The 24,703-nt window shown below is 45.7% G+C and overlaps 1 protein-coding gene across 8 annotated transcripts in view; it reads right to left on the bottom strand.

Moving 5' to 3' along the window:
* Window positions 1-24,703, bottom strand: part of DYSF (dysferlin) — a 680,318-nt gene that overhangs the window by 145,544 nt on the left and 510,071 nt on the right. For all 8 annotated transcript variants that reach the window (XM_073649582.1, XM_073649538.1, XM_073649547.1 and 5 more), the window contains one exon: window positions 22,013-22,186. In XM_073649582.1, coding sequence (XP_073505683.1) covers window positions 22,013-22,186 — 174 coding nt within the window. The remainder of the gene's footprint in view (window positions 1-22,012; window positions 22,187-24,703) is intronic.

Consider the following 24,703-nt stretch of genomic DNA (forward strand, 5'->3'; position numbering starts at 1 on the left):
TGATCACATGACTGCACTGCACAGTAATAACCTGCACTGACCTGATCACATGACCGCACTGCACAGTAATAACCTGCACTGACCTGATCACATGACTGCACTGCACAGTAATAACCTGCACTGACCTGATCACATGACTGCACTGCACAGTAATAACCTGCACTGACCTGATCACATGACTGCACTGCTCAGTAATAACCTGCACTGACCTGATCACATGACTGCACTGCTCAGTAATAACCTGCACTGACTTGATCACATGACTGCACTGCACAGTAATAACCTGCACTGACCTGATCACATGACCGCACTGCACAGTAATAACCTGCACTGACCTGATCACATGACTGCACTGCTCAGTAATAACCTGCACTGACCTGATCACATGACTGCACTGCTCAGTAATAACCTGCACTGACCTGATCACATGACTGCACTGCTCAGTAATAACCTGCACTGACCTGATCACATGACTGCACTGCTCAGTAATAACCTGCACTGACCTGATCACATGACTGCACTGCTCAGTAATAACCTGCACTGACCTGATCACATGACTGCACTGCACAGTAATAACCTGCACTGACCTGATCACATGACTGCACTGCTCAGTAATAACCTGCACTGACCTGATCACATCACTGCACAGTAATAACCTGCACTGACCTGATCACATGACTGCACTGCACAGTAATAACCTGTACTGACCTGATCACATGACCGCACTGCACAGTAATAACCTGAACTGACCTGATCACATGACTGCACTGCACAGTAATAACCTGAACTGACCTGATCACATGACTGCACTGCACAGTAATAACCTGCACTGACCTAATCAAATGACTGCACTGCACAGTAATAACCTGCACTAACCTGATCACATGACTGCACTGCAAAGTAATAACCTGCACTGACCTGATCACATGACTGCACTGCACAGAAATAACCTGCACTAACCTGATCACATGACTGCACTGCACAGTAATAACATGCACTGACCTGATCACATGACTGCACTGCACAGTAATAACCTGCAATAACCTGATCACATGACTGCACTGCACAGTAATAACCTGCACTGACCTGATCACATGACTGCACTGCACAGTAATAACCTGCACTGACCTGATCACATGACTGCACTGCACAGTAATAACCTGCACTGACCTGATCACATGACCGCACTGCACAGTAATAACCTGCACTGACCTGATCACATGACTGCACTGCACAGTAATAACCTGCACTGACCTGATCACATGACTGCACTGCACAGTAATAACCTGCACTGACCTGATCACATGACTGCACAGTAATAACCTGCACTGACCTGATCACATGACCGCACTGCACAGTAATAACCTGCACTGACCTGATCACATGACTGCACTGCACAGTAATAACCTGCACTGACCTGATCACATGACTGCACTGCTCAGTAATAACCTGCACTGACCTGATCACATGACTGCACTGCACAGTAATAACCTGCACTGACCTGATCACATGACTGCACTGCACAGTAATAACCTGCACTGACCTGATCACATGACTGCACTGCACAGTAATAATCTGCACTGACCTGATCACATGACTGCACTGCACAGTAATAACTTGCACTGACCTGATCACATGACTGCACTGCTCAGTAATAACCTGCACTGACCTAATTACATGATCGTATTGCACAGTAATAATCTGCACTGACCTGATCACATGACTGCACTGCACAGTAATAATCTGCACTGACCTGATCACATGACCGCACTGCACAGTAATAACCTACATTGACCTGATCACATGACTGCACTGCACAGTAATAATCTGCACTGACCTGATCATATGACCGCACTGCACAGTAATAATCTGCACTGACTTAATCACATGACCGCACTGCACAGTAATAATCTGCACTGACCTGATCACATGACTGCACTGCACAGTAATAACCTGCACTGACCTGATCACATCACTGCACTGCACAGTAATAATCTGCACTGACCTGATCACATGACCCACTGCACAGTAATAATCTGCACTGAGCTGATCACATGACGGCACTGCACAGTAATAACCTGCACTGACCTGATCACATGACTGCACTGCACAGTAATAACCTGCACTGACCTGATCACATGACTGCACTGCACAGTAATAACCTGCAATAACCTGATGACATGACTGCACTGCACAGTAATAACCTGCACTGACCTGATCACATGACTGCACTGCTCAGTAATAACCTGCACTGACCTAATTACATGATCGTATTGCACAGTAATAATCTGTACTGACCTGATCACATGACCCACTGCACAGTAATAATCTGCACTGAGCTGATCACATCACGGCACTGCACAGTAATAACCTGCACTGACCTGATCACATGACTGCAATGCACAGTAATAACCTGCACTGACCTGATCACATGACAGCACTGCACAGTAATAACCTGCACTGACCTGATCACATGACTGCACTGCACAGTAATAATCTGCACTGACCTGATCACATGACCGCACTGCACAGTAATAATCTGCACTGAGCTGATCACATGACCGCACTGCACAGTAATAACCTGCACTGACCTGATCACATGACCGCACTACACAGTAATAACCTGCACTGACCTGATCACATGACTGCACTGCACAGTAATAATCTGCACTGACCTGATCACATGACCCACTGCACAGTAATAATCTGCACTGAGCTGATCACATGACCGCACTGCACAGTAATAACCTGCACTGACCTGATCACATGACTGCACTGCACAGTAATAACCTGCACTGACCTGATCACATGACCGCACTGCACAGTAATAACCTGCACTGACCTGATCACATGACTGCACTGCACAGTAATAATCTGCACTGACCTGATCACATGACCGCACTGCACAGTAATAATCTGCACTGACCTGATCACATGACCGCACTGCACAGTAATAATCTGCACTGACCTGATCACATGACCGCACTGCACAGTAATAACCTGCACTGACCTGATCACATGACTGCACTGCACAGTAATAACCTGCACTGACCTGATCACATGACTGCACTGCACAGTAATAACCTGCACTGACCTGATCACATGACCGCACTGCACAGTAATAACCTGCACTGACCTGATCACATGACTGCACTGCTCAGTAATAACCTGCACTGACCTGATCACATGACTGCACTGCTCAGTAATAACCTGCACTGACCTGATCACATGACTGCACTGCTCAGTAATAACCTGCACTGACCTGATCACATGACTGCACTGCTCAGTAATAACCTGCACTGACCTGATCACATGACTGCACTGCTCAGCAATAACCTGCACTGACCTGATCACATGACTGCACTGCTCAGTAATAACCTGCACTGACCTGATCACATGACTGCACTGCACAGTAATAACCTGCACTGACCTGATCACATGACTGCACTGCTCAGTAATAACCTGCACTGACCTGATCACATCACTGCACTGCACAGTAATTACCTGCACTGACCTGATCACATGACTGCACTGCACAGTAATAACCTGCACTGACCTGATCACATGACTGCACTGCACAGTAATAACCTGCACTGACCTGATCACATGACTGCACTGCACAGTAATAACCTGCACTGACCTGATCACATGACTGCACTGCACAGTAATAACCTGCACTGACCTGATCACATGACCGCACTGCACAGTAATAACCTGCACTGACCTGATCACATGACTGCACTGCACAGTAATAATCTGCACTGACCTGATCACATGATCGCACTGCACAGTAATAATCTGCACTGACCTGATCACATGACCGCACTGCACAGTAATAACCTGCACTGACCTGATCACATGACTGCACTGCACAGTAATAACCTGCACTGACCTGATCACATGACTGCACTGCACAGTAATAACCTGCACTGACCTGATCACATGACCGCACTGCACAGTAATAACCTGCACTGACCTGATCACATGACTGCACTGCTCAGTAATAACCTGCACTGACCTGATCACATGACTGCACTGCTCAGTAATAACCTGCACTGACCTGATCACATGACTGCACTGCTCAGTAATAACCTGCACTGACCTGATCACATGACTGCACTGCTCAGTAATAACCTGCACTGACCTGATCACATGACTGCACTGCTCAGTAATAACCTGCACTGACCTGATCACATGACTGCACTGCACAGTAATAACCTGCACTGACCTGATCACATGACTGCACTGCACAGTAATAACCTGCACTGACCTGATCACATGACTGCACTGCTCAGTAATAACCTGCACTGACCTGATCACATCACTGCACTGCACAGTAATAACCTGCACTGACCTGATCACATGACTGCACTGCACAGTAATAACCTGCACTGACCTGATCACATGACCGCACTGCACAGTAATAACCTGCACTGACCTGATCACATGACTGCACTGCACAGTAATAACCTGAACTGACCTGATCACATGACTGCACTGCACAGTAATAACCTGCACTGACCTAATCACATGACTGCACTGCACAGTAATAACCTGCACTAACCTGATCACATGACTGCACTGCACAGTAATAACCTGCACTGACCTGATCACATGACTGCACTGCACAGAAATAAACTGCACTAACCTGATCACATGACTGCACTGCACAGTAATAACATGCACTGACCTGATCACATGACTGCACTGCACAGTAATAACCTGCACTAACCTGATCACATGACTGCACTGCACAGTAATAACCTGCACTGACCTGATCACATGACTGCACTGCACAGTAATAACCTGCACTGACCTGATCATATGACTGCACTGCACAGTAATAACCTGCACTGACCTGATCACATGACTGCACTGCACAGTAATAACCTGCACTGACCTGATCACATGACTGCACTGCACAGTAATAACCTGCACTGACATGATCACATGACTGCACTGCACAGTAATAACCTGCACTGACCTGATCACCTGACTGCACTGCACAGTAATAGCCTGCACTGACCTGATCACATGACTGCACTGCACAGTAATAACCTGCACTGACCTGATCACATGACTGCACTGCACAGTAATAACCTGCACTGACCTGATCACATGACTGCACTGCACAGTAATAACCTGCACTGACCTGATCACATGACTGCACTGCACAGTAATAACCTGCACTAACCTGATCACATGACTGCACTGCACAGTAATAACCTGCACTAACCTGATCACATGACTGCACTGCACAGTAATAACCTGCACTGACCTGATCACATGACTGCACTGCACAGTAATAACATGCACTGACCTGATCACATGACCGCACTGCACAGTAATAACCTGCACTGACCTGATCACATGACTGCACTGCACAGTAATAACCTGCACTGACCTGATCACATGACTGCACTGCACAGTAATAACCTGCACTGACCTGATCACATGACTGCACTGCACAGTAATAACCTGCACTGACCTGATCACATGACCGCACTGCACAGTAATAACCTGCACTGACCTGATCACATGACCGCACTGCACAGTAATAACCTGCACTGACCTGATCACATGACTGCACTGCACAGTAATAACCTGCACTGACCTGATCACATGACTGCACTGCACAGTAATAACCTGCACTGACCTGATCACATGACTGCACTGCTCAGTAATAACCTGCACTGACCTGATCATATGACTGCACTGCTCAGCAATAACCTGCACTGACTTGATCACATGACTGCACTGCACAGTAATAACCTGCACTGACCTGATCACATGACCGCACTGCACAGTAATAACCTGCACTGACCTGATCACATGACTGCACTGCTCAGTAATAACCTGCACTGACCTGATCACATGACTGCACTGCTCAGTAATAACCTGCACTGACCTGATCACATGACTGCACTGCTCAGTAATAACCTGCACTGACCTGATCACATGACTGCACTGCTCAGTAATAACCTGCACTGACCTGATCACATGACTGCACTGCACAGTAATAACCTGAACTGACCTGATCACATGACTGCACTGCACAGTAATAACCTGCACTGACCTAATCAAATGACTGCACTGCACAGTAATAACCTGCACTAACCTGATCACATGACTGCACTGCACAGTAATAACCTGCACTGACCTGATCACATGACTGCACTGCACAGAAATAACCTGCACTAACCTGATCACATGACTGCACTGCACAGTAATACCATGCACTGACCTGATCACATGACTGCACTGCACAGTAATAACCTGCACTAACCTGATCACATGACTGCACTGCACAGTAATAACCTGCACTGACCTGATCACATGACTGCACTGCACAGTAATAACCTGCACTGACCTGATCACATGACTGCACTGCACAGTAATAACCTGCACTGACCTGATCACATGACTGCACTGCACAGTAATAACCTGCACTGACCTGATCACATGACTGCACTGCACAGTAATAACCTGCACTGACCTGATCACCTGACCGCACTGCACAGTAATAACCTGCACTGACCTGATCACATGACTGCACTGCACAGTAATAACCTGCACTGACCTGATCACATGACTGCACTGCACAGTAATAACCTGCACTGACCTGATCACATGACTGCACAGTAATAACCTGCACTGACCTGATCACATGACCGCACTGCACAGTAATAACCTGCACTGACCTGATCACATGACTGCACTGCACAGTAATAACCTGCACTGACCTGATCACATGACTGCACTGCTCAGTAATAACCTGCACTGACCTGATCACATGACTGCACTGCACAGTAATAACCTGCACTGACCTGATCACATGACTGCACTGCACAGTAATAACCTGCACTGACCTGATCACATGACTGCACTGCACAGTAATAATCTGCACTGACCTGATCACATGACTGCACTGCACAGTAATAACCTGCACTGACCTGATCACATGACTGCACTGCACAGTAATAACCTGCACTGACCTGATCACATGACCGCACTGCACAGTAATAACCTGCACTGACCTGATCACATGACTGCACTGCACAGTAATAATCTGCACTGACCTGATCACATGACCGCACTGCACAGTAATAATCTGCACTGACCTGATCACATGACCGCACTGCACAGTAATAACCTGCACTGACCTGATCACATGACTGCACTGCACAGTAATAACCTGCACTGACCTGATCACATGACCGCACTGCACAGTAATAACCTGCACTGACCTGATCACATGACTGCACTGCACAGTAATAACCTGCACTGACCTGATCACATGAAAGCACTGCACAGTAATAACCTGCACTGACCTGATCACATGACCGCACTGCACAGTAATAACCTGCACTGACCTGATCACATGACCGCACTGCACAGTAATAACCTGCACTGACCTGATCACATGACCGCACTGCACAGTAATAACCTGCACTGACCTGATCACATGACTGCACTGCACAGTAATAACCTGAACTGACCTGATCACATGACCGCACTACACAGTAATAACCTGCACTGACCTGATCACATGACTGCACTGCACAGTAATAACCTGCACTGACCTGATCACATGACTGCACTGCACAGTAATAACGTGCACTGACCTGATCACATGACTGCACTGCACAGTAATAACCTGCACTGACCTGATCACATGACTGCACTGCACAGTAATAATCTGCACTGACCTGATCACATGACCGCACTGCACAGTAATAACCTGCACTGACCTGATCACATGACCGCACTGCACAGTAATAACCTGCACTGACCTGATCACATGACCGCACTGCACAGTAATAATCTGCACTGACCTGATCACATGACCGCACTGCACAGTAATAACCTGCACTGACCTGATCACATGACTGCACTGCTCAGTAATAACCTGCACTGACCTGATCACATGACTGCACTGCTCAGTAATAACCTGCACTGACCTGATCACATGACCGCACTGCACAGTAATAACCTGCACTGACCTGATCACATGACTGCACTGCACAGTAATAACCTGCACTGACCTGATCACCTGACCGCACTGCACAGTAATAACCTGCACTGACCTGATCACATGACTGCACTGCACAGTAATAACCTGCACTGACCTGATCACATGACTGCACTGCACAGTAATAACCTGCACTGACCTGATCACATGACTGCACAGTAATAACCTGCACTGACCTGATCACATGACCGCACTGCACAGTAATAACCTGCACTGACCTGATCACATGACTGCACTGCACAGTAATAACCTGCACTGACCTGATCACATGACTGCACTGCTCAGTAATAACCTGCACTGACCTGATCACATGACTGCACTGCACAGTAATAACCTGCACTGACCTGATCACATGACTGCACTGCACAGTAATAACCTGCACTGACCTGATCACATGACTGCACTGCACAGTAATAATCTACACTGACCTGATCACATGACTGCACTGCACAGTAATAACCTGCACTGACCTGATCACATGACTGCACTGCACAGTAATAACCTGCACTGACCTGATCACATGACCGCACTGCACAGTAATAACCTGCACTGACCTGATCACATGACTGCACTGCACAGTAATAATCTGCACTGACCTGATCACATGACCGCACTGCACAGTAATAATCTGCACTGACCTGATCACATGACCGCACTGCACAGTAATAACCTGCACTGACCTGATCACATGACTGCACTGCACAGTAATAACCTGCACTGACCTGATCACATGACCGCACTGCACAGTAATAACCTGCACTGACCTGATCACATGACTGCACTGCACAGTAATAACCTGCACTGACCTGATCACATGACCGCACTGCACAGTAATAACCTGCACTGACCTGATCACATGACCGCACTGCACAGTAATAACCTGCACTGACCTGATCACATGACCGCACTGCACAGTAATAATCTGCACTGACCTGATCACATGACCGCACTGCACAGTAATAACCTGCACTGACCTGATCACATGACCGCACTGCACAGTAATAACCTGAACTGACCTGATCACATGACCGCACTACACAGTAATAACCTGCACTGACCTGATCACATGACTGCACTGCACAGTAATAACCTGCACTGACCTGATCACATGACTGCACTGCACAGTAATAACCTGCACTGACCTGATCACATTACTGCACTGCACAGTAATAATCTGCACTGACCTGATCACATGACCGCACTGCACAGTAATAACCTGCACTGACCTGATCACATGACCGCACTGCACAGTAATAACCTGCACTGACCTGATCACATGACCGCACTGCACAGTAATAATCTGCACTGACCTGATCACATGACCGCACTGCACAGTAATAACCTGCACTGAAATGATCACATGACTGCACTGCTCAGTAATAACCTGCACTGACCTGATCACATGACTGCACTGCTCAGTAATAACCTGCACTGACCTGATCACATGACCGCACTGCACAGTAATAACCTGCACTGACCTGATCACATGACTGCACTGCACAGTAATAACCTGCACTGACCTGATCACCTGACCGCACTGCACAGTAATAACCTGCACTGACCTGATCACATGACTGCACTGCACAGTAATAACCTGCACTGACCTGATCACATGACTGCACTGCACAGTAATAACCTGCACTGACCTGATCACATGACTGCACAGTAATAACCTGCACTGACCTGATCACATGACCGCACTGCACAGTGATAACCTGCACTGACCTGATCACATGACTGCACTGCACAGTAATAACCTGCACTGACCTGATCACATGACTGCACTGCTCAGTAATAACCTGCACTGACCTGATCACATGACTGCACTGCACAGTAATAACCTGCACTGACCTGATCACATGACTGCACTGCACAGTAATAACCTGCACTGACCTGATCACATGACTGCACTGCACAGTAATAACCTGCACTGACCTGATCACATGACTGCACTGCACAGTAATAACCTGCACTGACCTGATCACATGACTGCACAGTAATAACCTGCACTGACCTGATCACATGACCGCACTGCACAGTAATAACCTGCACTGACCTGATCACATGACTGCACTGCACAGTAATAACCTGCACTGACCTGATCACATGACTGCACTGCTCAGTAATAACCTGCACTGACCTGATCACATGACTGCACTGCACAGTAATAACCTGCACTGACCTGATCACATGACTGCACTGCACAGTAATAACCTGCACTGACCTGATCACATGACTGCACTGCACAGTAATAATCTACACTGACCTGATCACATGACTGCACTGCACAGTAATAACCTGCACTGACCTGATCACATGACCGCACTGCACAGTAATAACCTGCACTGACCTGATCACATGACCGCACTGCACAGTAATAACCTGCACTGACCTGATCACATGACTGCACTGCACAGTAATAATCTGCACTGACCTGATCACATGACCGCACTGCACAGTAATAATCTGCACTGACCTGATCACATGACCGCACTGCACAGTAATAACCTGCACTGACCTGATCACATGACTGCACTGCACAGTAATAACCTGCACTGACCTGATCACATGACCGCACTGCACAGTAATAACCTGCACTGACCTGATCACATGACTGCACTGCACAGTAATAACCTGCACTGACCTGATCACATGACCGCACTGCACAGTAATAACCTGCACTGACCTGATCACATGACCGCACTGCACAGTAATAACCTGCACTGACCTGATCACATGACCGCACTGCACAGTAATAATCTGCACTGACCTGATCACATGACCGCACTGCACAGTAATAACCTGCACTGACCTGATCACATGACCGCACTGCACAGTAATAACCTGAACTGACCTGATCACATGACCGCACTACACAGTAATAACCTGCACTGACCTGATCACATGACTGCACTGCACAGTAATAACCTGCACTGACCTGATCACATGACTGCACTGCACAGTAATAACCTGCACTGACCTGATCACATGACTGCACTGCACAGTAATAATCTGCACTGACCTGATCACATGACCGCACTGCACAGTAATAACCTGCACTGACCTGATCACATGACCGCACTGCACAGTAATAACCTGCACTGACCTGATCACATGACCGCACTGCACAGTAATAATCTGCACTGACCTGATCACATGACCGCACTGCACAGTAATAACCTGCACTGAAATGATCACATGACTGCACTGCTCAGTAATAACCTGCACTGACCTGATCACATGACTGCACTGCTCAGTAATAACCTGCACTGACCTGATCACATGACCGCACTGCACAGTAATAACCTGCACTGACCTGATCACATGACTGCACTGCACAGTAATAACCTGCACTGACCTGATCACCTGACCGCACTGCACAGTAATAACCTGCACTGACCTGATCACATGACTGCACTGCACAGTAATAACCTGCACTGACCTGATCACATGACTGCACTGCACAGTAATAACCTGCACTGACCTGATCACATGACTGCACAGTAATAACCTGCACTGACCTGATCACATGACCGCACTGCACAGTGATAACCTGCACTGACCTGATCACATGACTGCACTGCACAGTAATAACCTGCACTGACCTGATCACATGACTGCACTGCTCAGTAATAACCTGCACTGACCTGATCACATGACTGCACTGCACAGTAATAATCTGCACTGACCTGATCACATGACCGCACTGCACAGTAATAATCTGCACTGACCTGATCACATGACCGCACTGCACAGTAATAACCTGCACTGACCTGATCACATGACTGCACTGCACAGTAATAACCTGCACTGACCTGATCACATGACCGCACTGCACAGTAATAACCTGCACTGACCTGATCACATGACTGCACTGCACAGTAATAACCTGCACTGACCTGATCACATGACCGCACTGCACAGTAATAACCTGCACTGACCTGATCACATGACCGCACTGCACAGTAATAACCTGCACTGACCTGATCACATGACCGCACTGCACAGTAATAATCTGCACTGACCTGATCACATGACCGCACTGCACAGTAATAACCTGCACTGACCTGATCACATGACCGCACTGCACAGTAATAACCTGAACTGACCTGATCACATGACCGCACTACACAGTAATAACCTGCACTGACCTGATCACATGACTGCACTGCACAGTAATAACCTGCACTGACCTGATCACATGACTGCACTGCACAGTAATAACCTGCACTGACCTGATCACATGACTGCACTGCACAGTAATAATCTGCACTGACCTGATCACATGACCGCACTGCACAGTAATAACCTGCACTGACCTGATCACATGACCGCACTGCACAGTAATAACCTGCACTGACCTGATCACATGACCGCACTGCACAGTAATAATCTGCACTGACCTGATCACATGACCGCACTGCACAGTAATAACCTGCACTGAAATGATCACATGACTGCACTGCTCAGTAATAACCTGCACTGACCTGATCACATGACTGCACTGCTCAGTAATAACCTGCACTGACCTGATCACATGACCGCACTGCACAGTAATAACCTGCACTGACCTGATCACATGACTGCACTGCACAGTAATAACCTGCACTGACCTGATCACCTGACCGCACTGCACAGTAATAACCTGCACTGACCTGATCACATGACTGCACTGCACAGTAATAACCTGCACTGACCTGATCACATGACTGCACTGCACAGTAATAACCTGCACTGACCTGATCACATGACTGCACAGTAATAACCTGCACTGACCTGATCACATGACCGCACTGCACAGTGATAACCTGCACTGACCTGATCACATGACTGCACTGCACAGTAATAACCTGCACTGACCTGATCACATGACTGCACTGCTCAGTAATAACCTGCACTGACCTGATCACATGACTGCACTGCACAGTAATAACCTGCACTGACCTGATCACATGACTGCACTGCACAGTAATAACCTGCACTGACCTGATCACATGACTGCACTGCACAGTAATAATCTACACTGACCTGATCACATGACTGCACTGCACAGTAATAACCTGCACTGACCTGATCACATGACTGCACTGCACAGTAATAACCTGCACTGACCTGATCACATGACCGCACTGCACAGTAATAACCTGCACTGACCTGATCACATGACTGCACTGCACAGTAATAATCTGCACTGACCTGATCACATGACCGCACTGCACAGTAATAATCTGCACTGACCTGATCACATGACCGCACTGCACAGTAATAACCTGCACTGACCTGATCACATGACTGCACTGCACAGTAATAACCTGCACTGACCTGATCACATGACCGCACTGCACAGTAATAACCTGCACTGACCTGATCACATGACTGCACTGCACAGTAATAACCTGCACTGACCTGATCACATGACCGCACTGCACAGTAATAACCTGCACTGACCTGATCACATGACTGCACTGCTCAGTAATAACCTGCACTGACCTAATTACATGATCGTATTGCACAGTAATAATCTGTACTGACCTGATCACATGACCCACTGCACAGTAATAATCTGCACTGAGCTGATCACATCACGGCACTGCACAGTAATAACCTGCACTGACCTGATCACATGACTGCAATGCACAGTAATAACCTGCACTGACCTGATCACATGACAGCACTGCACAGTAATAACCTGCACTGACCTGATCACATGACTGCACTGCACAGTAATAATCTGCACTGACCTGATCACATGACCGCACTGCACAGTAATAACCTGCACTGACCTGATCACATGACTGCACTGCACAGTAATAACCTGCACTGACCTGATCACATGACCGCACTACACAGTAATAACCTGCACTGACCTGATCACATGACTGCACTGCACAGTAATAATCTGCACTGACCTGATCACATGACCCACTGCACAGTAATAATCTGCACTGAGCTGATCACATGACCCACTGCACAGTAATAATCTGCACTGAGCTGATCACATGACCGCACTGCACAGTAATAATCTGCACTGAGCTGATCACATGACCGCACTGCCCAGTAATATCCTGCACTGACCTGATCACATGACTGCACTGCACAGTAATAACCTGCACTGACCTGATCACATGACCGCACTGCACAGTAATAACCTGCACTGACCTGATCACATGACTGCACTGCACAGTAATAATCTGCACTGACCTGATCACATGACCGCACTGCACAGTAATAATCTGCACTGACCTGATCACATGACCGCACTGCACAGTAATAACCTGCACTGACCTGATCACATGACTGCACTGCACAGTAATAACCTGCACTGACCTGATCACATGACTGCACTGCACAGTAATAACCTGCACTGACCTGATCACATGACCGCACTGCACAGTAATAACCTGCACTGACCTGATCACATGACTGCACTGCACAGTAATAACCTGCACTGACCTGATCACATGACTGCACTGCACAGTAATAACCTGCACTGACCTGATCACATGACCGCACTGCACAGTAATAACCTGCACTGACCTGATCACATGACCGCACTGCACAGTAATAATCTGCACTGACCTGATCACATGACCGCACTGCACAGTAATAACCTGCACTGACCTGATCACATGACCGCACTGCACAGTAATAATCTGCACTGACCTGATCACATGACCGCACTGCACAGTAATAACCTGCACTGACCTGATCACATGACCGCACTGCACAGTAATAACCTGCACTGACCTGATCACATGACCGCACTGCACAGTAATAACCTGCACTGACCTGATCACATGACCGCACTGCACAGTAATAATCTGCACTGACCTGATCACATGACCGCACTGCACAGTAATAACCTGCACTGACCTGACCATTAGACTATAAACTCTTAATCCTTCACAGATCACACTGTACCGCACATTTTTTAGCGTTACACGCTGGTCTTCATATTTCTACACTGTACTGTACCTGTCTTATATGCAAAGTGTCCTCTGGAAACGACTGTGAAGTAAATGGATGTTTGAACATTGGATGCGGGTTTCGTTGTGTAAATAATCAGAGATAATAAGATGTAAATTACATTTTCCCTGCGGGGCGTCAGAAGCTTTTTACTGGTGACTGGTTTATTTAATCTGAAGCCCCGATAGTAGGAAAAGTCATGGAGGAGCCTTCTGTAAGGCGTCAACGTGACACCTCCACATATTATGAGGGAGGCGACACATGACACAGCTGGTTCTCCACATGCTCCAGAGAGCGCTGCCACGAGACCTAGGTGGTCTTGCCTCTGCTTAGTGTAAAACTCCTGGGGAACGGGTCCAAATACTATCACACCGCGTCTAAAGGAAACTTGTGGTGTGTCAGCCGAGTGACAGCTCAGTAGATTTGGTCATAGATAAAAACACTGCGAGTTTGGAGAAAACGGCCCGATTGTGTCATTCTGAGCAGCACAGGAATCAGTTCATCGAACATCTGTCCATCAACACAACAAGGACACAACTCACGAAAGTTCTAATCATTGTAGAAGAAGAAATAGATCTACTCGGGTCAATTTCTAGTTTCTCTGACCACCAGAAGGAGATACTTGGATGTAGGCTTGTGGCTTGTAGGCATCACCAACCAATTATTCTGGCAAATGTACTGTTATTCATGGGATAATAAATTGGCCTACATGGAGGCTTGGGTCACTGGTCTCAATAAGGAGGTCATTGAGAGACTTGAACAAACATTGGAAAGCCACATTTTTCAAAGATCAGCCGTTCCATTTTTATGGTCATAAGTGGAGAGGTTTTCAGTTCTGTGCTATCTATTCTTATGTACAAGTGCCCAAAATTCCATAGCATATTCAAGATGTGGCCACGAGTCCTTTATAAGAGGGTAAAGTAATAATTTCTTCTCCAATATTCTCCAATATTCATGACTTTATTAATACAAGACAGAGTTGATACAGTAGACTGGCATTGAGATCTACTGACACTCGGAAATATTGTACTGGGTTACGTAGGAAAAACCTGTCATAGTCTTGGCATAAAAAACACACTACTGTTTCCGATTATAATGATCAGACCCAATGGAGACATTTTTTTTGTTTTTTTTGCCTGTGTCTCCAGCATGACTTGTTCATTTTGATGTTGGTGTACGACAGTGTTCCCCAGCTCCAAGTCTTCAAGAGCCACCAACAGATCAGGATTCGGGATTTTCTTAGTATTTGCGATGCTAGTACCTACTCGCGAGCAAGCCGAAAAGCTGGGTTTTCAAGAGGTCCAGGGTCGCATACCAAGAGAATTTGTCATAAACAAAGGGGTAAGACAAAGGCGTAGTCAGGTTACAATCCAAGGTCAGAATTCCAGGAAGGTAGCGGATCAAGATGAAGGGGCTAGGCAAATGGACGGTCAGAAACAAGGTCAAAGGTAGGGTGACAATAGTTCTGAGATTGAACACAGGAATACAATACGCAAACACCACCGAGCTCAAAGCTACAACTGGCACCAATTGGAGGCAGAGAGCCAGCTAAATATCCAGGTAATCACTCCGAACAGGAGATACATGAAAAAAACCCCAAACGCCCTGACCCTGATTGGGCAGCTGAACTGTCAATCAACAACACTGACAGTTCAGCATGCCCTAGGCTCCAGTTGGTTAGCTGAGCTGTCCATCACCATAATGACAGCTCAGCAATCCCCTGTTCTAGATTCACTGCATCCAGACACACCGATAGTAGGAATCGTGACAGTATTGTCTAGGTCATAATTCCATCACTTGTGCAATACTAAGGAAATCCTGCAAACATGACCTGTCTGTGGCTCTTTAGGGCCGGAGTTGTGGATCACTGCTGTACGAGATGCCAAATTTTTCCCTCTTCTTGATTTTTTTTCCCCAGTACAGAGACACTTTCTTACACCTCTTATATTTCTTGGCTATACCCAATGGGCCAACTTATTGTAAAAATTGTGAATTATGTCCAGGATGGTGTTAAAAAAAAGTTGATTTTGCCATAATTTCTAGCACAATTCATAATGCCCATTGGCGCATGCACCAGGGAATCTCCCGGCGCATGCAGCAGGGAATCACCCGGCGCATGCATCAAATCTATCGAGAGTTAAAAAAGCGTCTTTTCGAGTTTTTTTCAGCTGGTTTGTAAAAGTCGGAATCCTTTTTTTTTCTGTCTAAAACTTGTGTTGTGAGATACGCAATTCCATTTTGTAGACATGGAAGGTATACGGCGGTATACTCCCGACTGTGCGGCTTCCAATGGAGCATATGCGTAGTCGCCTTGGCATAATTTAGACCCTATTCTGCCACCCTTGATTGCAAAGCAATTATGACAAAATAAGTCAACGCATAAAGAAGTAATTTATCCCTGCGACCCTATGACCGGTCCGTAGAGAGAGTAATACTGCGGGTACGATGCCAAAAAGCCACTAGCCAAGACTGCTCACACTCTAGTTACAATGCGCTGCATTATCCCTCCTTGGCCCACCGTGCCCCGTGTGTGGCCCGGCCAATAAGTCATCGAGATTGCAGAAAGGATGAATTTCTGGGTGATTTCATGCTATAATGCCTGTGATATACGGCACACACCGCTCTGGGATGTATTTAGCTGCATGGCGGGCGGTGTTAAAAGTTCACTGTTCAATAAATGAAGGAGACTATGAAGAATAAGACCAAGAGGAGAGGATCATGGGTGCGAGGACCGCTCCAATGTAAGCAAATTAGGAAATGTGACACATCCACAACCAGAAGACTCTTACGTGCCCAGAGCAGAGAGAATCCCTCCGAGCCTCGGCTCCTGGGTCAGAAGTTAATGATGATGACTGGCTCCGGAGCTGGAAGCTTTTCTCCCAGGTTTGTATATTATTCATTTAATGTCGGCCTTTGCATCTTACCGTAACTTACAAGAATCCTTCTACTGTTCCCCAGCAAAGCAGCAAGAAGTGGAACAGCGCAGGATGTTTGAGTTTTTCCCCCCGAAAAAAAAAAAAAAAAATTGCTTATGGAAGGTTCGGTGGAAACGACTTTAAAACAAACATTAGGACAATTAGCGGGAAGTTCACAAGGCAATGGATTCCAGCGTCGGGACTGGGAATGTTAACCCTCTGCTCCCTGCAACGGGATCTCATGGAGCCGGGTAGTACTGATAGCCGGGCACACGTTCTGAGTGTAGAACTCCAAAATAAGTTTTGCACAAACATTTAAAACTGCACTCGCTAGTTTACAAATGGGGGGAGAAACGTGGGCACGGGGTGGGCATGCCCTAACAGCTAATAATTTAAGTTATAGTGTTTAGTTTAAAAACCAGCGTTGGCAGAAAAAAAAACGCTGCATAAAATACGATTTTTGCCTTTTTTCTTACATTTTTTTTCCCCCCCGTTAATTTGAATGATGAAAAACGCTGATAGAATTAACGCATTGCGGATTTTAAAAAAAACATTGTGAAGGATCAAATCTGCAAGAAAAAAATAAGCAATGGGTGCAAACCACATGAACCTCATTCACTTTTTCTTTTTTTTTCTGCTGAAAAAATGTGCAAAAAAAATGTAACAAAAATGCAACATGTGAACAAGCCCCAAGAACTAAAATTATGTAATCTCTCTCCAAAGGAAGCCATTCAGCAACGTAGTATCGAGGCAACGTTATGCCACAAAATTTTGTAACTACTGCCACAAAATGTTGGACGAAGGCGAGTCATAACTTTAGCATTTTTAGGTGAACATAGCTGTGTAAAGTTCATTTTTTTCGGAAGGTGAACCTTTTTTCTATTTACATAAATCTTCCATTTTTATTACACTTTATTATGAGTTAAATGCAGAAAAAAAATGCATTTGCGACATTTTTATTTGTCGTTTACTGATCACATTAAATAATGTGTTCACTGTTATTTTACAAGCTGTAAGGTTAGGGGCAGAGAGCCTGATTCCAGCGATGTGTCACTCACTGGGCTGTGTCTGGCTGTTTCAATAAAATCAGTGTTTTATCAGCAGGAGATTATCACTACAGGACTAGGTGTCTCGTGTCTCCTAGTCCTTCTGCTCTGTGTAACTCCGCCCCCAACACTGATTGGCTGCTTTCTGTCAATATACACAGGAAGCTGCCAATCAGTGTTGTGGGCGGGGTTAAACACAACTCAGCATTCAGAGCTCTGCTTGATCCGCATCAGAGAAAAATGATTGTATCACAACTGCTGCACCCAGTAAACAAAGTGACACATTGCTGGGATCAGGGTTTCTGCCCCTACATGAGAATACATAGCAAAAACCTGCTGACAGATTCCCTTTAAAAAGCCTTCCCACGCGGCTTAGGATAAGAAACCAAACCAGGCATTTTTCCAAGAGGAAAAGACCTCCTTTTCAGGGTTCTTGCCCCTCATCAGTGCAAGGTAGAGACCTTCGATGGAGGTTCTACTCTAAGGGGTAAAATTTCTCTTTAAAGGGGTTTCCACTACTGGACAAAATACAAATAGTGCAGCCGATCAGCAGAACCGGTGGGGGATGCAACGCTGACTACAGAGGAGCAACATCTGTCCGGAAAGTGAGTATTGATTTTTTTTTCTCACTTATAGGCCATGCAATGTTCCTTGGGTATGCAGAAAGGCCTCTTCAAAGTGGAAGAGAACATGGTCAAAGTGGAAGAGAACATGGTGCCAACTAAGAAGCCGGTCAGGCATCTCCCCGACCTTAAACTATAACTTCCTTTTGTGCAATGAGATTTTCTAACGTCCCCGGAAATCTATGTAACCTGACCTGAGCCATAGAGGAGCTCCCACCAATTGCTCCAAGCCGTCACCACCACAGTAGGTCGGTCAGTTGCCCACCATTTCTTGGACCCTATCAATGCTGAATTCCATCTTTTCCTTTTCTGTAAGATTTTCTTGTGTTGTAATAATATCTATTCCGGTAAACCTGAACCCAACAGAAGAACTTCTAGGCAAGTATTTTACTGTAAAATCAGACCTGACCCAATTATCGGAAAAACCGCAATACAAAAAAAAAGTGAGAACTTCTTCATCGCACCAAAAACCTCCGGAGCTGCTACTTGAAGCCTCACAGAAGGGAATGAGGTTACGGAGCCAGACTAAGTAGCAAATGAAGAGAGGGAAATGTTTTTTCTATACTCCAGCCAGACCACGGGCAGATCCCAGCCATCACGCGGACTTACGAGAGATAACCTTTTCCACTAACACCGACAGAAACGGATATTAAGCAATCACCAGATCTGGCAGGACTTACGGAGAGAAGGTTAAGAAGATCGACCCAAGGACATCTTTCATTCCTTATTTTCCCTGGACCCTTAATGCTATTTGGTAAAAGGATCCCCGTTATTTGGCCGAGGCAACGAGCTATGGAATGAGTAGGGATTTGTGGTTTCTACGAGGGGTCTCTGATGAAGGACCTGTTATACACTGTAGCACATTGTGGCCCGAGGTCGTGTCCTCCTGGCAAATCCATGAAGCCACCGGAATGTACATGGCCTCGTTCAGAGAACATGATCTGGCTCTATTTTTTCTCGCAAGAACCATTGGAACAAGTGAGCATCCATCATTCTCGGGGGTTTCGTCTGGTCTAGTCTTGTCTATGATGCTGATTAATAAATCTGAGGCGTGAAGGCTTTTCCAGGACTTCTCATTTTCGTCCCGCCTGGTTGCAGCACAATGTGTCCCTTGTACCAAGCTCGGAGAGATACCAAGCAGAGTTTCTTGTTTTTCTACTCTTTATTTCCTTGTCTTACATAGCTGTATAAACCATTCTGCTTCCTGGGAACTAGTCTGTGCAGCACTGAGAGGCAGTCCCCTGTACAGTAAACTGAACTTTCTGTAACCGCTTCTGCCTTTGAGCAAAAACCTCGCAAATCACATCCATTGACAATGGAGAATCCCAAAGGTGCTGTCCTCCTTCAGAAAGGTTCTTTCTATAAGCTCTGTGCTGTACTCACCCTCTCCAGGTCCAGCACTGAGTGTTTTTTGCTGGCAGCAGTGCTGACGTCATGTCGACAGCACTGCAACCAATAACTGTTGCATTATTTATGCAGAAAAATCAGCTGCATTGAACATTTCAAGCAAAGTGGATGTGATTTCCTGAAAACCTTCACCCGCTGCGCTGTTAAAGACGATGCAGGATTCTGCCGTTATCCTGGTGCAATTTTTCCCTGCAGAATTCAGTACTAAAATAATGCATTTAAAAAAACTCGAATCTGCACCAAAAAGGCGTAAAAAAATATAAAACATATAGCAAAAATCAGAGAAAATTGCTATTGCGTGAAAAATCACAGCAGGAATTAAAAAAAAGTCTGAATTTTTTATAATTGGGTATAAATTGTCTGATCGGCCGGCGTGCCTACCTCCACCAATCTGTCATCCGGGAATTTCCAAAGGCGCTAAACCAAATGAATCCATCATGGAAAAGCATTACCCCAGCTACTAGAAATACATTCAGGTACTTATAATAAATTCATTGCCTCCAAGGAATCAACACAGGTAAAGTCAAAGGTGGAGGGTCACTTTAAAGAGTAACCATAGTTTATTTTTTTTCCTAAATCAATAGCACACGTGAAACTAAGAAACTTTGTAATAAACGTTATCAGACAAATCAGCTTCTTTCTCCTCCTCGACTGATGATTCACAGGTAGAATCTGTATTCAGTCAAGACAGATTATCCTATTACTGAGATAGGAGATGACAATTGGTGCTTTTGAAATTCTATGGAGATGGGAGGAACTGGAGGCAAGTTCCATAGAAGCTTATGAGCACCAACTGCCATCTCCGATCTCAGTAATTGGAAGGTCGGTATTCACTGAAGACACATTTTATTAGTGAATGTTGAATTTTTAGAAGAACTGATCAGTCCAGGAGAACAAAGAAGCCGATGTCTCTGATATGATATATGCAAATGATTTTTTGAGGGGCATTTATTATCGATTTGGAAAAAAATAAAATACTCTTTAATACTATCATCAACGAGAAAACATTCAGTCCCCACATACCAGAGATCCTTCCAAAGCAAAAACCGCAGCCGCTCCGGTCTGCTCCAGGGGCTCCATCCGTCGCCTCCACCTCCGTCTGCGGAAGCTGTCCGTCTTGCGATACTTTAGATGGAAGCGCCATCCAAACAGCGAGGCGTATTCCCAGCCCTCGCTCTCAGACTCGTCAGGCTTGTGCTGAAAGAGGAAAGTCAGTGGTTAACACGGTGATAGGGAACAGGTCTCCTACGACGGCAAACACAGTGCGCTCGGTGGGAGGCAATGAAAAATCTTCGCAATTGCAATCAATTTGTATTTCATTCCAAAAGGAAATCCAACCTGTCCCCAAAACCAGCCACCGGAGGAGAGTTAGGACTCCTTGTCGGAGGAGAGTTAGTACTCCTCGTCGGAGAAGAGTTAGGACTCCCTGTCGGAGAATAGTTAGGACTCCCTGTCGGAGAATAGTTAGGACTCCCTGTCGGAGAAGAGTTAGGACTCCCTGTCGGAGAAGAGTTAGGACTCCCCGTCGGAGGAGAGTTAGGACTCCCCCGTCGGAGAAGAGTTAGGACTCCCTGTCGGAGAAGAGTTAGGACTCCCTGTCGGAGAAGAGTTAGGACTCCCTGTCGGAGAAGAGTTAGGACTACCCGTCGGAGAGTTAGGACTCCCCCATCAGAGAAGAGTAAGGACTCCTCGTCGGAGGAGAGTTAGGACTCCCTGTCGGAGAAGAGTTAGCACTCCCTGTTGGAGAAGAGTTAGGACTCCTCGTCGGAGAAGAGTTAGGACTCCCTGTTGGAGAAGAGTTAGGACTCCCTGTCGGAGAAGAGTTAGGACTACCCGTCGGAGAGTTAGGACTCCCCCATCAGAGAAGAGTAAGGACTCCTCGTCGGAGGAGAGTTAGGACTCCCTGTCGGAGAAGAGTTAGGACTCCCTGTTGGAGAAGAGTTAGGACTCCTCGTCGGAGAAGAGTTAGGACTCCCTGTTGGAGAAGAGTTAGGACTCCCTGTCGGAGAAGAGTTAGGACTCCCCCGTCAGAGAAGAGTTAGGACTCCCCCGTCAGAGAAGAGTTAGGACTTCCCGTCGGAGAAGAGTTAGGACTCCCTGTCGGAGAAGGGTTAGGACTCCCCGTCGGAGGAGAGTTAGGACTCCCCCGTCGGAGGAGAGTTAGGACTCCCCTGTCGGAGAGTTAGGACTACCCCGTCGGAGGAGAGTTAGGACTACCCCGTCGGAGGAGTGTTAGGACTACCCCGTCGGAGGAGTGTTAGGACTCCCCGTCGGAGGAGAGTTAGAACTCCCCTATAGACTTTAGAAATCGGTGGGCAAGGCCAGCTGCCATCTATTTTGCTTGGACACCTTGGCACTGTTGTGTTTGGGTTCAATGGTCAGGCCATATACAATCATAATCACCTGATTTTTCGCAGCTCCATTTCAGGCACAACTTTTTTTTAACTCTTACTCTGACATGGCTGTACGTTGTCTTCCTTTACATTGGAGAAATTGTATTCATTTTAGGCTCCGTTAGGAGTTTATGCAACTTACTGCAATGTTTTTTTCACAATTTTCATTTCCATGCAACTATAGAAAAAAAGTCTATTGATTTTATATATATATATTGTTTATGTTCTCCACCAACTGTATTATAAATTTAATTTCACCTGTTATTATGACGATGTGCATACCTGATATGTTTTTATGTAAATGCAGGAAAATGTAATTTGTACTAAATTATTGATATTTTTTGTACCTTTTTAATTTTTCATAAAAAATTGTTTTTTTTTTTAAATTGTTTAATATATACATGTATATATATATATATATATATATATATATATATATATATATATATATATATATATATATTACACAGTTGAAATCAGAAGTTTACATACACTATATAAAAAGACACATATGCATGTTTTTCTCAATATCCGACATGAAATCAGAATAAACCTTTCAATTCGGATTACCATAATTTTTAATATTTGCCATTTGCCAGAATAATGAGAGAGAAAGAATGTTTTAAGGCATTTTTATTACTTACTGCAGTCAAAAGTTTACATGCACTAAGATTACTATGCCTTTAAACAATTCTGGACTGCCCATATGATGATGTCCTGTGTTTGGAAGCTTCTTCTTTTTGGCAACATCTGAGTTAATGAGAGACATACAGTACAGACCAAAAGTTTGGACACACCTTCTCATTTATAGATTTTTCTGTATTTTCATGACTATGAGAATTGTACATTCACATTGAAGGCATCAAAACTATGAATTAACACATGTGGAATTATATACTTAACAAAAAAGTGTGAAACAACTGAAAAGATGTCTTATATTCTAGGTTCTTCAAAGTAGCCACCTTTTGCTTTGATGACTGCTTTGCACACTCTTGGCATTCTCTTGATGAGCTTCAAGAGGTAGTCACCGGAAATGGTTTTCACTTCACAGGTGTGCCCTGTCAGGTTTAATAAGTGGGATTTCTTGCCTTATAAATGGGGCTGGGACCATCAGTTGTGTTGTGCAGAAGTCTGGTGGATACACAGCTGATAGTCCTACTGAAAAGACTGTTAGAATTGGTATTATGGCAAGAAAAAGCAGCTAAGTAAAGAAAAACGAGTGGCCATCATTACTTTAAGAAATAAAGGTCAGTCAGTGCGAAAAATTGGGAAAACTTTGAAAGTGTCCCCAAGTGCAGTTGCAAAAACCATCAAGCGCTAC

Source organism: Phyllobates terribilis, unplaced genomic scaffold (genome assembly GCF_046119375.1).
Source record: "Phyllobates terribilis strain yellow unplaced genomic scaffold, ASM4611937v1 Scaffold_1__5_contigs__length_1240528914, whole genome shotgun sequence".
Lineage (NCBI taxonomy): Eukaryota > Metazoa > Chordata > Amphibia > Anura > Dendrobatidae > Phyllobates > Phyllobates terribilis.